Here is a 14699-nt window from a genome sequence, read left to right as displayed (position 1 = left end):
CCAGGCACACCCTAACCCATTAAATAATGTGAACAGCAGCTCATTGCCTCCCTCTGACGGAGACTCCCTTAGTTGCTTCTTCTTCCGGCTACTCCCCACTGCTGCCCTGAGGCTGTTGCTTTTTTTTTTTTTTTTGGTTCTGGCTTCCTCTGCTGAGTTACCGAGCTGCTCAGACACTTAGGATGTGGCCATGCATCCTGCTTCCCACCAGCTCCTCTCTGCAGCTGCCGCCGTCTTCGGCTGTGGAGAAATTACTCCTTTACGTTTTTCTGACGGTAAATATCATTCTCCGTGAGCAGCGGAGCAGCTCGCACTGCACTCTCTGCTCGCTCTTCCTGGAGCCGGTCAGTGTCCCCCTGTCACTCAGCTTTCCCGGTCAGCTCCTGGCTCTGGGTGTGGCCCTCCCATGCGGGGAGCCACAAACTCCTAGAGGCCGGCTTGGACGCTCCTGAGTTGGATTCGTTTTCCTTGATCCCATGTCTTTCGTGGCTGACGCCCTTGTTTGGCTGGAGCACGTCCTCAGGTAGCCTCCTCAGAGAGAAGGGAAACTCTGGGGCATTGCACGTCTACAAAGATCTCTGCTCCTCTTCGGCGGTTAGTCGGTAGTCTGGCTAGATACGTACTTCTGGGCTGAAAATCATTTCTCTTCTGACTTTTGAAACCTTGTCCCTTTGTCTGTTAGCTTGTGGCATCGTGCTCGCTAAGTCCAATGCCATCTACGTCCCTTGTTCTTTATGGTGCCATATTTGCCCCAGAAGGTCTGGAGATCTGTTTAACATACGAGTTGTGAGAACGCAGAGCGATGTGCTGTGTGGAGTGCGTGATTTTCATCCCGCGCCAGACTGTTTCATCTGAAAACACACGTTTTTGGGTCCCAGGAACTGTTTTCTCCTCTTTTCCCGAAACTCTGCCTCATAGAGGCTGGGCTTCCTCAGTTGAGCCTCTGACCTATTCCCAGCTTGCTGTCTGACACTCTACCAGGTTTCCCCAAGCTGCCTCCCAACCATCTCTTACATTTCCTTTGCTCTGCTTTTAAATGTCCAAAAGCCATCTCTTTTCTCCCGAGAATGGGTTCTTCGGTCGTAAACGCACAGCCCCCGCCCCGAGGACCCGGTGCTCTCCTCCCGATGACTGCACGGACTCTCCGTGGACTCCCTGCCCCCTTTCTGTCTGAGACGCTCTGTCTTGCACTCAGCGTTTCCTCAGAGGTCTAGAGACCACTGGCTGGGTTGTGCGAGGGACTAGGAAGGTCAGGTCCTTGGTGGCTGTGCATCTGTGAGAAGGGCTGGCCGGAGGGGACGGAGGGCAGGAGCCCAGCCGCTTCACAGAGACCCGTGACGTCAGGATCTGCAGCTTCGCTCTGCTGTGCGCTCTGGGGCCTGGAGACCCTCAGGGCTGGGGACACCGTCCCCAGGCTTCCACCGTCCCACCCCAGGAAGGCTCCTCCCTCCTGCCCAGGTTCGACCCTACCAGGCAGCAGGGCCACGTCCTATGCTTAGATACGAGGTGGGGCAGGGGTACAAGCCCAGCAGCCCCTTACGCCTGCCTCGGTTCCCGTCCCGGGAGGCGTATGTCCCAGAAGCCAAGGCCTTCCTAGGCGTCCTCAGCATGAAGCAGCTGCCCTGTCCACAGGTCCAACAGACTAGAGTTTGCAGAGTCAGATGTCACCAGCCCAGCCTTTCCTGCTGCTCAGCTGTCATGGTCCCCTCTTCCATTCTTTGTCACTCACATAGTGTCATCTTAGTGGCACTTAAGGAGAAGATACATGTGCACTTGTCAGGTTTAACAGGACGTCACCTGTTAAGTTTATACAAACCAAATATTGGGACTGAGTCCAAATACCTGTACTAACATTTCCAAGCTAAAAGCAGGTGTCCTTGGACCACAGGTGGCAGGAGGGAGAGAGTGGGGGGCTCCCTTTAGGTCTGAGTGCAGTGGGCTCAGAGTGGCTTTGGACCCACTCACCAAGGGGCCAAGGGCACTCAGCCTCTCTACACCCTAAGTCATGGCTGTCGGCTTTCAAAGGACCAGCTGTTGCCCAGGTCTCTTGACTCCACAGGGGGGTTTGGGGCAGCCAGGGCCCTGTGTTCCAGTGCGGCCCCAGGGAGGGGCGGGGGGCTGCGGGCCATGTGCCCTGGGCTCTCCTCCCCTTGGGGAGCCTCAGGACACAAGCCTCGCTAGGTCCCAGCACTCCTGGGCCCCACAAGCAAGTAGGGGTGTGGCCTTCAGAGGCTTTTGCCTTCGAGATGGCGCACAGCGTGTTCTAGGCAAGAAGCATTCAGGGAGCGTTCGGCGAGTCACCAGGGCGACAAGCTTCTCAGGGCCTGACAGGCCCAGGAGTTGCAGGCCCAGCTTCTGAGCGGCCAGGAGCTGCGTCTGTGTGGAAGGCTTCCAGACTGTGGCAGGGCCCGGTGGCATCAGAGGGGCCGTGGTGTCTGGCCTGCTTGGGCCCCGCGAAGGCTCAGGAGGCATTGAGGGGACTCGAGGGGCTGCCCCGTCCCCTCATTTCCACGGTGACCTCAGGGTGGTGGGAGAGAGGCGCTGCAGGTGAGCGAGCAGGGCCAGGGGCTCTCGGCCACGCTCAGCCGGTGGCCTCCCCTGTGGGCAACTGGAGGTCGCAACCCATGGAGCCGGCAGGGGTGGGATGGGGACCCGCGCGCCCCACCCCCACTGCCCTCCTCTCGGCTACGGCGTGGTGGCAGCGCTCAGGTGTCCTGCACACATGTGTGCAGGGGCCGAACGCACACCTGCTGCGCCGTGCAGCTGACGAACTGCGTTTCCTGACGCTCTTGAAACAAAGAGGAGGCTTGAGGCCAGGACTGTCCATGGAGGGGGCTGTGGGGAGCGGGGAGCAAGGAGCGGGGAGCCAGGCGGGAGCCCCACCTGGTGGTGAGGGCCAGAGGAGCCTCCTAGCAAGGAGCAGGAAGGTGCCAGCTTTGCACCCCGCTTGTCACGGGGCAGGGTCAGTTTATCTGACAAGATCTGGGCGTGGAGGATACATCCACGGGAGGGCGACGGGAACAGGGCAGTCCATTCTCTCCCGCAGGGGCCAGCACCTGGCCTCTGCTCCGAGGCGACGTGTGGGGTGCAGTGTGAAGGGCCGTTAGGAAGGCTGGACAGTCACGGGTGAGGGTGGGACCTGGCTGAGCGGGGTCGAGTGGGACCGGGGAGGAGCCGCAGGTCCCAGAGGATGAAGCGAGGCTGCAGGGAACACGTGGGGTGGGGTGGGGGTGGGGGGTAGCAGACAGCATGGAGCCCACCCCAACACCACGCCCTCTGTCTAGGGAAGGGGTTTCCACCCAGGGACACAAGATGGTGTCAGGGGACATTTGTGGTCATCATAACTGGGGGAGCATCTGGCACTGAGCTGGCGGGGGCAGGGATGCTGCTTGGCACCTTAAGTGCTCAAGACGGGCCTCCCCAGAGGATGACAGCGTGGGGGAGGGAGTGGCGGGGCACACGACCCAGTCTAGAGCCCAGACCCACCACTGCCCCCAATTAGCCCAAGCTGGCCTTCCCGAAACCCCTGCCGGGGCTCAGGGGAGCCCTCCCCAGGGCCCAGGCCGCCATGTGGAACAGGGGTCAGGAGGGCACGAGAGTCAGTCCTGAGAGTCAGTGATGCTGACGCAGAGGGGGAGGCGGCGTGGGCTTTGCCACGTCAGTCCCCCTAATCAACCTTTTCAGAGAAAGCCCCCCACCATGACTTAAAAAGAAGGGAGTCAGCCACATTTTACATATTGAAGGCTTTAAAGAAAATTATATCCTGGGGAACGTGGCTTAATGTATTATTCAGTCCCATTGCTGGACTATTCCGGCTCCCCAGGTCGCAGGGAGAGGCGGGAGAGGAACGCTCCGGAGAGGAACAGAGCGTGACAGGCGGGCTGGGAGCCGTCCAGCACGGGCCGGCTGGGCTGAGGGAGGGTGAGGGGGCGGCGGGCAGGGAAGGGGCCGGGGGCGGCTTCCTTTGTGCACACGAGGTTCTGGCTAAGGCGTGCTCAGCCTGCTGGGGTTCCTGGTGCTCTAGCCTATCCATTTCTGAAGTGTGGCGCCTGTTTTTTGGCAGTCCACTCTGCTGACCAATTAGCCTGAGCCACAACCAATTAGCCACTATGCAAAGGCTGCAGCCGGCTCTGCTCCGCAGGCTTGCCCAGCCCAGCCCAGAAGAGCTGGAGCTCCCTGTCACAGAGAAGCCGATTCTCTCTAGGACACACAGGAGAGCGGCACATCAAAAGGGCAGACCGCAAAAGAAATCAGAAGACTCAGGAACAGGTGCGGGAGATTCCGGGCTAACAGAAGGTTCTCAGAGGCCGAGGGGCGGGGAAACAGGCAGGCGAGTCACAGACGCACTGAAAACCAGAACCGCCCAGCTGAGGGAGCAGGTTCTCCACTGGGCCTGACCGCCAGGCCAGGATGATTTTTCCCAGAAATAGTCCAAGGATGGAGAGTGCCACCAACAGGGCATTGAAGGAAAAAACTGGCTGAGCCCCGACCCCCCAAGTGGCCAAGCCCTAGGGCCAGCCGACCATCACCAGTGGGGACAAGAGACGCCAGAAGTGACCCATGGCTGCAGATGGAAAGTCTCGCCAAGCCCCGGACCCGCCTGCTGCCTGTTTTGGTGAGGCCCACTGGCTGAGAACAGTATTTCCATTTTTAAATGGTTCAAAGGTTTAAAAAGCAACAATACTTTGTGACACGTGAAAACGACATGAAGTTCCAATTTCGACGTCCACAGCAGTTGTACTGCGGTGTGCCGCGCTCTCTGCTCACCGAGGGGCCACTGTCCGTGGCAGCTACTGCGGGGCTGAGGGGTCGTGAGGGACCGTGTGGCCCACATGGTGAAAACGACACTCTGCCCTTGGCAGGCCACAGGCCAGGCTGCTGCAGCACTCACCGGGCCCAGCGAGGACCTGCTGAACGTCCCCTGGGATTCCCTGGAACTCTGTCTGAGCAGCTCAGAGCCCTGAAGGCCTGGCTGTTCCCCAGAGAAGGAGCAAAATGGGGATCAATGCCTCCAGGCCACGAGGCAGTGCCAGGAGCACAGTGCTCGCTGCCTGTTCCCTCCTGGCAAGAAGTCGGTCCCCTCCTCCATCTAGACCTGTCACCCTCGTCCCCACAGCCCCGTGTCGAAGCCACGAAGACGACCACTTCACCCTCTCCCCCTCCTGCTGGACACCAGGCACGCAGTTGGACAGCTACCACGCTGTCGTGGAAGGCAGGGGCAGGAGGGGGCTTCCTGAGATGGAATGGGGGTGGCAAAGGATATCCCTGGGAGAACAGGTCTCTGTTACCTCCATGACTGCAGATCTCAGCATCACGGTATTGGAAATGCCAAAACAAGCAACCACAGACGGGAGAGGGCAGGCCACGGTGACAGAGGGCTCCGGCACAGGGCCTGCCACCGACAGAGCCACGAAGGGCTCAGCACCCGGCACGGAGACACAGGGCTCTCGCACCCGGGGTCACAAGTGGAAGAGGGAAGGGCACAGCGTGTGTTGTCCCAGAGAGAAAACCAGGTCGCCAGTGGGCCAAAGGGCCAGCCGAGGAGCAAGAGGGAAAATGAGTCTGGCACAGACGCCGCCTGCTGCGAGGCCCCCCCGGCCACACACGCAGCAGCCACACGCTCCAGCTCAGAGGCAGCGAGAAACCAGAGGAGAAGGGGAGAGGAAGAGAGGGAGGGAGAAAGGAAGGGGACAGCCCATGGCCTCCTGTCGGAAGAGAATGGCCGGGGCGGGTCACTCACGGGGTCGCCAGCAGAGCGGGCGTGGCGAAGCTCCTTGGCCACTCACCTGCGGAGGAGCTTGGCCTTGAGCGAGGCCCGGGAGGCGCTCCAGGAGCTGAGCTCGGGGCTGCTCAGGGCCGTGGGCTTGGTGTGGTCGAGCACCGTGAGGTCCTTGCCTTGTTTCCACAGCTCGTAGCGCTCTGGCTGCAGGATGCGCACGAAGACGTCCATGGAGATCTTGACCATGTCTTTCCGGCATGTACACTGTGGGAGGCAGGAGGGACCCCCTGAGCCTGCAGGCAGCCGCCCCGCCCTACAGTGCGTACTGCGAGGCAGGAAATGGTGTCTTTCGTCCCAGATGGAAGGTGAGGCTGGCTGAGCCCCCCAGTGTGGGCCTCCAGTCCACCCCAGTGGGGTCACCACCACCCCCCGGCACACAGCGCTGAGGACTGAGAGCAGGCCCTGTCTGTGGAAGGCTCGAGGGTCAGCCGGCATGCGGCCAGCACGGAGGCAGAGTTCAAACTCCTGTTGGACGCGTGCCCCCAAGCAGGTATGAGCACACATGGACCGCTTTATGACAGCAGGGGTCCCAAGGCTGGGAAGCGGAAAAAGCTGTCAGTCCCCAAAGACTAGGAGCAAACAAGGGAACCCAGGTGACTTCGAGAAGGTCCCTCACACAGCCTGGCTCGGAGTCTCTGCCCTGCGTGTCTGGGGGAGAGGAAACCAAGGACCCGGGGCAGCTGAGACTGGACCGCAGGCGGCCACTGGGGGAGGGGCTGGGCGCTGTGCCAGGCGGCCCGGAGCAGCCGCTGCCCTGGAGAGGGGGCTCTTCGTGTCCAGGAGCTTCAAGCAAGGGGCAAACGTGTGGCGAAGCAGGGGAAACGTGCTCCCTCTTACGCTCTGAACACCACCCCTCCACTAAGCCAAGTGTTTCCAGAGCCTCTCCCTCCGTGTCACAGCGTCGTGATGGCCCCCGAAGCTGGACACCGTGCAGAAGGTACTGCAGGTGTCCTGGGGACACTTGACACTTGGGGAGCTGTGGGCCAAAGAAGCCAGCCAAGGATCCCAGAAGCCAGGCCCTAACAGGGAGCCCTCGGTCAGCGGGAGGAACCCAGGAGGGCCTGGTCGCCCACTTGCCTGTGGGAGCCGCCAAGACAAGACTGGAAAAGCATCCCACTGGGGTGGGGGTGGGGGGGCGGGGTCTGGTCTAGGGCAGGGCTGGCAAACTCCATCAAGGGCCAGGCAACAACGTCCGGCTTTGTTGGCCACATAGCCTGTCAACCCTCCCCACTCTGCGCTGTGGCCCAGAAGCATCGCAGATGCTACATAAACGAATCTGTTCACAGTGAACGGGCAGAGGGCTCAATCTGACACAGGCCGTATCTGCCGGCTTCTGGCCTAGACTCCAGAGGACAGAGCAGCCCCTGGAAAGGGAGGCAGATTCTGGAAGTCTCGCAGGGATGACTGCAAGAAGATGAGGGGATCTCAAGGGCGGCCTTGACCCCAGGGTGCTCCACTTGCCTCCCTCTAAAGAGGGGACACACATACCTGGGGACACGCCTGTCCTGAGAGCCGTGACAGGCCACGTGGCAGCTGCCTCCCGGACTATGCCCAGGGCCACCTGCACTGTAGCCCCTGCAGCTGGGACTCGGAAACTCCTGTGGCCACCTGGCTTCCCTGTCAGACAGACAGGCTCAGGAGACACCCGGTCCCCGAACCGCAGCTACAAACCCGCTTCCGTTTCGAACGCGCGCCTCTCCCTCCCTTTACGTCCTCTGGTCACTGCCACTCTCTCAGTGGGAGAGCAGGAAACGGAACAGACTTAACAAAGTGGCAACTACGTACCTTCCCTGACAAGCCCTTCCAAACTTCCCTCGATCTGCTCCGGAAATGGTGATGTATTTACCATCCCGAATCCCAGGCAGTGGGGTGGGGATGCCGGAAGGGCTGAGCGAAGTATCCTGGGAATTCCTGCAACCGTGGTGCCACCCGCCCCCCCCACTCCCAGCCTGCACTGCAGGGACAGCAATGACACGACCACAAGCAGGAGGGAACATCTATGGCCAAGTGAGTCCCAGCGAACTCAATTCATTCCATGAAGAGCTGCCCTGCACAGAGAGGCCGGCGGTGCGGCCCGGCGTGGCGGGAGCAGAGAGGGCCAAGGTGTGGACTCCTGGCCGGGCCTCAGCCTCCCTGGCATCGCCAGCGACAGCAGCTTAGGGGATTTGTACGGAGCGGCTCTGCAATTGCTTTTCCGTAAGTAATTAGAAAACACACCTGTGTCTGCCTGTGGAGGGGGACACATGGACACGTGCCCAGAGCCAACTGCCCAGTGGCCTGGAGCCCAGTCCTTGCCTCCTCATATAGCCAGGACTGAGCTGCTGGGGACGGCCACCCTCACGCTTCTGTGCGGGTTCTGCCTGGGATGGGGTTTGCCAGGGGCTGGGGGATGGAGATTTGGGGAAGCATGGGCACCCAGTGGGAACGAGGCAAGGTCCTGTGGGTCCCAGGTGAAGGGAATGGCAGCCTCCTGGATTTAGGACACGGTGACAGTCACCTCCGTGGGCTGAGCAGCTGAGCTCAGGGGTGTAGGTACTGTAGACCCATCACTCTGTTTTGGCCGTACAGTGTGGGAGAGAAAGTTGCTAAGGCAACTTAATGGCAACTTTCCAGGGCTGAAACGTGCGACACTGATACCCCTCCCCCACCAGGCCGTTTGGTTTGGGGCCAAGTGCACAGTGGAAGTCGTGTGCAGCTATTTCGTTTAGGCCGGGGCCCAGGAGCAGGCACAGAGTGCCTCTTCCCTGCAGAGGCTGTCCTGGAAAGGAACTTGGAGCGGGCCAGAGGCCAGAAGCTAGTGGCAGAGTCCACAAGGCAGCCTCAGAGCTGTGCCCAGAGATGGAAAAGAGGCTAAGGGCGAGCAGCATTATTTGTTTTCATTAACAAGGCCGTAGATCGCCCTCCCTGTCCAGCCCATCCAGCTCCCAAACCTTCTGAGACAGGCATTTTTGTAAGCAGCTGCTGGAGGGATTAAAGCTGGCAGGTTCTGCTGCTCTCGCACTGTCAGCACTGACATGGGAGATGGAGATGGAGATGACAGAGATGATGGAGATGACAGAGATGATGGAGATGGGGATGATGGAGATGGAGATGGCAGAGATGATGGAGATGGAGATTGGGATGGAGTATGCCCTCCGAGGGGGTTGGTTTCTGATGCAGAAACTAAGCATGATTGTGGGAGGAGGTCTAAGCGGCCCCCCACAGGCCTGAGCATGCCCCAGGGCCCTCCGTGCCATGCAGAAGCACAGGGTGCTCCACCACCAGAACCCAGAGGGCGAGGGCTCCCACTCTGAGAGCCACCAGGGAATAAGGAGCAGAGCTGCACCAATCCTGCTCAAATCAGCCAGAGCCTGGCCAATGGTGGTTCCGTTAGTGCCCAGCGGGGCATCCGGGGACAGATGAAAGAGTAACAGACAAGGGGCAGGGACGTGGGGGGTGGGGCGGGGGGTGCCAAGGACATGGCCTGGGTCCCACCGCCAGCACCCACAGATGGTCTATTCCAAGACAAGCTGCATCAGCGGTGGATCCCAGCCCCGGCCGGCCGGCCGGCCTGCCTGGGGGTCAAGTTCCCATCCACTGGGTGGGCCCGTCTACTGAGGGCTCAGGCCCCGCCCACTCACCCCCACCCCAAATCCTGGGCCTGGAGCCTGGGGCGCCCCCCCCCATTCACTGGTGATGCCAGCCTGCCAGCAGAGTGAGGAGGCGCGGTCTGGGGTGGGTCTTGGTGGGCACACCTCTTAGCATCCCCAGCACTCGATGCTCGTGAGCAGAAACTGCCTTTCAGACGGCAGCTGGCGTAAAGAAGGGCTGACAGCCCACGCGGTGGGCCCCGAGGGGTCCCCAAGGCTGCCTGTGCCCGTTTAGTCAGCGGACTGCATCCAACGGCAGTCTGCAGACGCTGGACGAAGTGACAGCAGAGAGACGCCACCGCTCCGCCCCCCGCAAACCCTCTCAGAGGTGGGCCGCCATCGCCCCACGCGGCCTTCAGCAAGGCCAGGCTGCTGGAGACAGCTGACACCAGCGACCCGCCGGACAGCCACTGGAGCCAGAAACGCAGCTCCGATAAGCAAGCCCTGGACGAAATGTGGAACACGGCCCCCTTCGCACTCGACACACGCGTGCCCTTCACCTCCCTCTCCCAGGGACCGGGCCCAAGGAAGTGAGCCACCCAGACAACGCCACCCTCCGTGTCTCTGTCGAGAGAAACACACGTGTGCACGCCACACATCCAACAACCGTAGACGGATTACATAAATAACAGATCTGCCCAACCACGCCACTTAAAATAATAGAAACGCTCTTAGGATGGATCTGTTACCTGAAGAAATAAAAAATGCACAGTCAAGAACACAGCAGGGCCTCAGAATCTTTAGAAAAAGCCAAGGACGTTCATCAAACGTCAAACATGGTTCTTCCAGTTAGGGAGTCAAAATATTTTGTGCCATTTATTTTCCTAAGTCTCTTTATTGAACAGGTATGACTTAAGTTGGGTTGGGCAAATGATGCAACGTGGACCAACTTTGGCCTCCCACGTGTTTTTAGAAATAAAGTTTTATTGGCACACGGCCCTGTCTACGGTGAAGTCGTAGGGCTACTACGGCAGAGCTGAGCAGTCACGCGGAGACTGCATGACCTGCAAATCCCCAAACAGTCACTATCTGGTCCTTCACAGACACTTTGCTGAACCTTGATTTAAGCCATAAACCCCTCTTACAGAGCAACTTGAGGGCCGAGCGTCCCACACCCCGGCCCTCGTGAGCTGTGTGAGCGCAGACAGACGTGTGCTACGCGCTGAACTGTGTCCTTGCAACTCCTTTGCTGAACTCCTGAACTCTGACGTGACTATATCTGGGGACTGGAGCATCAGAAAATAATTAAGGCTAAGTGAGGTCATAAGGGTGGGGTCCAGATCCTGCAGGACTGGTGTCCTACAAGAGGAAGAAGAGACCTCAAACCTCTCCTGGACCCCACCCTCGACATGTGAGGACACAGTAAGAAGCAACCATCTGCAAACCAAGGGGAGAGCTCTCGCCAGGACTCGCCGCTGCCGGCACCCGTCCCCAGACGTCCAGCCTCCAGAGCTGAGAGAAATGCCTGCGGCTCAGGCTGTCCGGGCTTTGGGGCTTTGCTGTGGCAGCCTGAGCTGACCGAGACGGGGGGTCCCAGAGGGCCCTCCCTGCGGTCCCGTTTTTTGCCGAGCATGGCACGCTACACACTCCCACCATCCGCTTCTAGGATCACACTCACCAGGGGCCGAGAAGCACTGAGAGCTGGTGCCCGGAGGACCTCCCCGCCACACCTGCAGCCTGAGCTGGCCATTCACAGTGGGGGCATGCCCCGGAGCCCAGCAGGAACCCAGGCCCACCTCAAACAGGACCTGGGGCCCAAGGGGGCCTGCCACGGGGACAGGCTGTCCAGGGCGGGGTCCAGCCCCGCCCAGCGGAGGCGCTAGCTCCACAGACTTCGCAGGCAGCCCAGGCGCCCTCGGGGTTTTGTGTTAATGAACTCAGACGCTTGCAAACGGAGGAAAACAGGAATCGAGGTCCCTGAAATGACATCATGGGAATGAGGCGTCAGGCCCTCCATCCCCCCGGGTTACTGACGTGCTGTGTCAGGGCCTACAGCGGAAGGTGGAAAACGGACACCTTCGAGGTGGGCTGTTCTTTCTCTGCCCTCTGTGGTGGCGGGCGCCACACGTACAAGCGGTAACATCTGTGCGCAGCCCGCGAGACACGCTAGAGTGGGGACCGAGTCACAGGCGTGTCTTCTCTGACAAGCTCCTGAGGCCTCAGAACGGTCTGGTTCGGAGTGGAAGCATGCTCTGAGGACCCCTCATTTCCCAAGGTTTCAGATGTCTAAAAAGAAAGGCGCCGATCTTAAATTAGATTCTGCAACTGAGGCCATAAACACCAGAGCAAACGGTTTCCAACTTTGAGCTCGAAACGAGTCTGAACCATTATGCGCTCTGAACTGATAGGGCTGCACCTACACGATGCTTGGCCCCTCCTGACAGAAGCCCAGGGAGTCCTGGGGAGGAGCCACGTGCGGCAGCCACGTGTGGCGAGGGGGCCACTTCCGCTCAGGGTCCAGCTGCTCCCCCACACCGCTGCCAAGAAAGAGCACCTACTATGTGCTCCCATCGTCCTGCCACTCACTATCGGCACTTTGTGCCTAGATGAGGCTGTAAGGGAGGGTCCCGCCTCCCGCCTCCTTGCCCACTCTGTAACTGACCCTATGGGCTCACCAGTGTCCAGCTCCGGCTGGACTCTTGAAAGTGCTGGGCAGGGGCTCAACAGGATGCACACTTGTCACTGCCAAATGACAAATGACAAGTTACGACCACAGAGTCTCGGGGCCCTGGGCCTAATGCGAGCAGAGTCTCGGGGCCCTGGGCCTAATGCGAGCAGAGCCAGGAGCAGGGAGGCTGCTGCCCTGCATCGGAAGACTACACGTCAAACGGTGACACGCGTGCGAGGGTCTCCGGGACTTGCCCGCACGTCCGCGAAATGAGAACATGAGACAGGACACTGCCCCCCTGTGCCCCCCGGGGTTCTGGGGCAGGGTGGAGGGCGTCAGAGCCGTCGTACAGGCGGGCCCCAAATACAGACAGTCTGCTTCCAAAGCACGAACACCAGAAACCAGAATGCCGCCGGGCTCAGAGCTGGTGGCCCACAGGGCCCGGCAGCACTGGGCTGGAGGTGTCCCCGCCACAGGGGACGGAGGGCAGGCTCAGAGGGCTCGGTGACCTGGGTTTCCCAGGCTTAGGGCACACGGCGGGGAACCTCCCAGAGTGACCGGCCACCAGCACAAGACTCTGATTCCCACTGGGGACCCCACTACAGGATGGTAACGGGACTGGCCGCCTGGCCTCCGCCGCGTCCTCTCTAGGCTTGAGAGTGAAATGAACGTAACCTTTCCGTAGGAATGACTGTGAATGCCCAACGTGACCCAGAGGATTTACTATTTGACATTTCCAGGTATGCAAAGCACGTCGCCATTGCCCACGGGCTGCTACCCAACGAGCGGGTCTCCATCAGCAGGCGGCAAGGGACAGGGCACCAGTCGCTCTGGGGGAGGAAGCCCCACAACCCCGAGCCACGGGGCCAGAAGGGAGCTGGGCTGCAGGCAGCAGAAGGGGTGGAGGCCTCCCATCCTCTGGTCCTATCTCCCCCATTCCCTCCCAATGCCAGTCCCCTCTCCAAACCTTCCCTCAGGGGTGACCAGCTCCATGCTCCCCACTCCTCTCTGGCCTTGACCCTTGGCAGCACTGAGGCACCCAGGCCCTGATGGCTGGTCACCCCAGTACAGGCGGAAGTGTCATAGCAGGACTGACAGCAATCAAAGGAATGCCACACGCTCCTCGTCAGGAGCTTTCGGCGGTCCGTTCCCGGCTCCTCAAGACGTGCAGGCAGCCTCGAAAATGACTGATGCTCCTCGTGTAAAGTAATGAGGCTGGGCTGCCTCAGGGCCCTGGGGTCTCATCTGCCACGTTTCCCCCAAATTACACAGCACAAAGCTTTAATCAGAGGCCACCGCTCTTTAAAAGACTGAACAGACATTAGGGTTTGCTCATGTAAAACAGCAAAGTGGGAGAGAGGAGATGCTGTAATCCGCCTAAAGAGAAAATTATTAAACGTGGTTCAATAAAATCATCAACCGAGACAGCATCCGACCACAGGGACGCCCTCACTTTCCGGTCCGAGCAGTAGCGCCAGCTCCAGCCCTAAACCAGGAACCAGGCAGGATGCGCAGGGCCACGCGGGGCCCAGAGGCCACCATCAGCCGTGGACAAATGCGTGCGGAGCCTGCCCTGCTGTGCATGGGGACGGGCCCGGGACGGGTGCCCTCAGGAGCGGCAGACCCCACGTGGGGAGGGCCAGGCCGGGCGTGGGCCTGCCTTCGACCTGACAACTTGCTGTCGCCTGCAAGGCCACCCATCCAAACCCGAAGGTCCCCTCAGCCCACCAAGCTGCAGTCCTGGTGACCATTTACTGCCCGAGACACCTCCGCTTGTACGTCCTAGCTGACCTGTCTGAAAGGACGAGAAATGTCCTCTACCTGTGTGTTCAACGTCACCACTAGCCTATGTGGCTCTTAACTAGCACTCGCTGATGCACCGAGGCACAAAGTGTTTATTTTACTTCACTTTAATTAATTTACTGTTAGGGGGCCCCATGCTCGGCCCCTGATCCCTGGCATCTCCCCATGTCCCTCTGAGTGCCCAGTCCCACAGGCCCACACTGTCCCCCCTCTCCGCCCCACCCTCACACATCTGAGAAGTCCCGCCTCTTACTGCTCCTGCCCCCGGGGACTTGGCGCTCTGTCCTCATCTGAAAGGCTGTTCCCCTGTGCCTCCCAGGGTTCCAGGGCTGAAGAACACCCCCAAATCCGTGCCTACCGAGGGCCTTAGAATGTGACCTGGTTTTGAAACAGGGTCACTGCAGATATAAGTGGTTAAGGTGAGGTCCCACTGGGTTAGGGCGGGGCCTAAAATCCAGTGATTGGCGTCCTGATGAGACAGAAACAGAGACAGCCACGTGACAGCTGAGGCAGAGACTAGAGCTGTGTCTACGAGCCAAGGGACACGCGTGGCCCTGCTGGCATCCAGGCTTCCGCCCTCTAGGTGAAGAGGGGACAAACTGCTGTTGCTGGGCCCCCAGTTCACGGCGCTTTGTGACGGTGGCCTCAGGACACAAAAGCACAGGGTCTTGCTGCAGCATCGACTCAAACCTGCACTGTGTCTGCCGGTCTGGCCGTCGCTAGCCAGTCCCTTCCCCTTTGCCCTCTGTGGTTTCTCTAGGGCGGGAATCTCTCTGGCATCCTTGTCCCTTATCTGCCTCCTCTTCATCTCGCAGGCCTCATTCCGTGTCTGACTGCCTGCTCAGCAAGTGCCGGACCAGGTGGGTGACAAACACATTCC

General features: G+C 60.1%; 1 protein-coding gene across 2 annotated transcripts in view; it reads right to left on the bottom strand.

Annotated features, from left to right (window-relative positions):
- Positions 1-14699, bottom strand: part of KDM4B (lysine demethylase 4B) — a 100555-nt gene that overhangs the window by 2267 nt on the left and 83589 nt on the right. For both annotated transcript variants that reach the window (XM_039878431.1, XM_039878432.1), the window contains exon 10: positions 5787-5983. In XM_039878431.1, coding sequence (XP_039734365.1) covers positions 5787-5983 — 197 coding nt within the window. The remainder of the gene's footprint in view (positions 1-5786; positions 5984-14699) is intronic.

Source organism: Pteropus medius, unplaced genomic scaffold, assembly GCF_902729225.1.
Source record: "Pteropus medius unplaced genomic scaffold, Ma_sr-lr_union100, whole genome shotgun sequence".
Lineage (NCBI taxonomy): Eukaryota > Metazoa > Chordata > Mammalia > Chiroptera > Pteropodidae > Pteropus > Pteropus medius.
The sequence above is the reverse complement of the archived record's forward strand: the minus strand, read 5'-3'. Positions and strand labels throughout refer to the sequence as shown.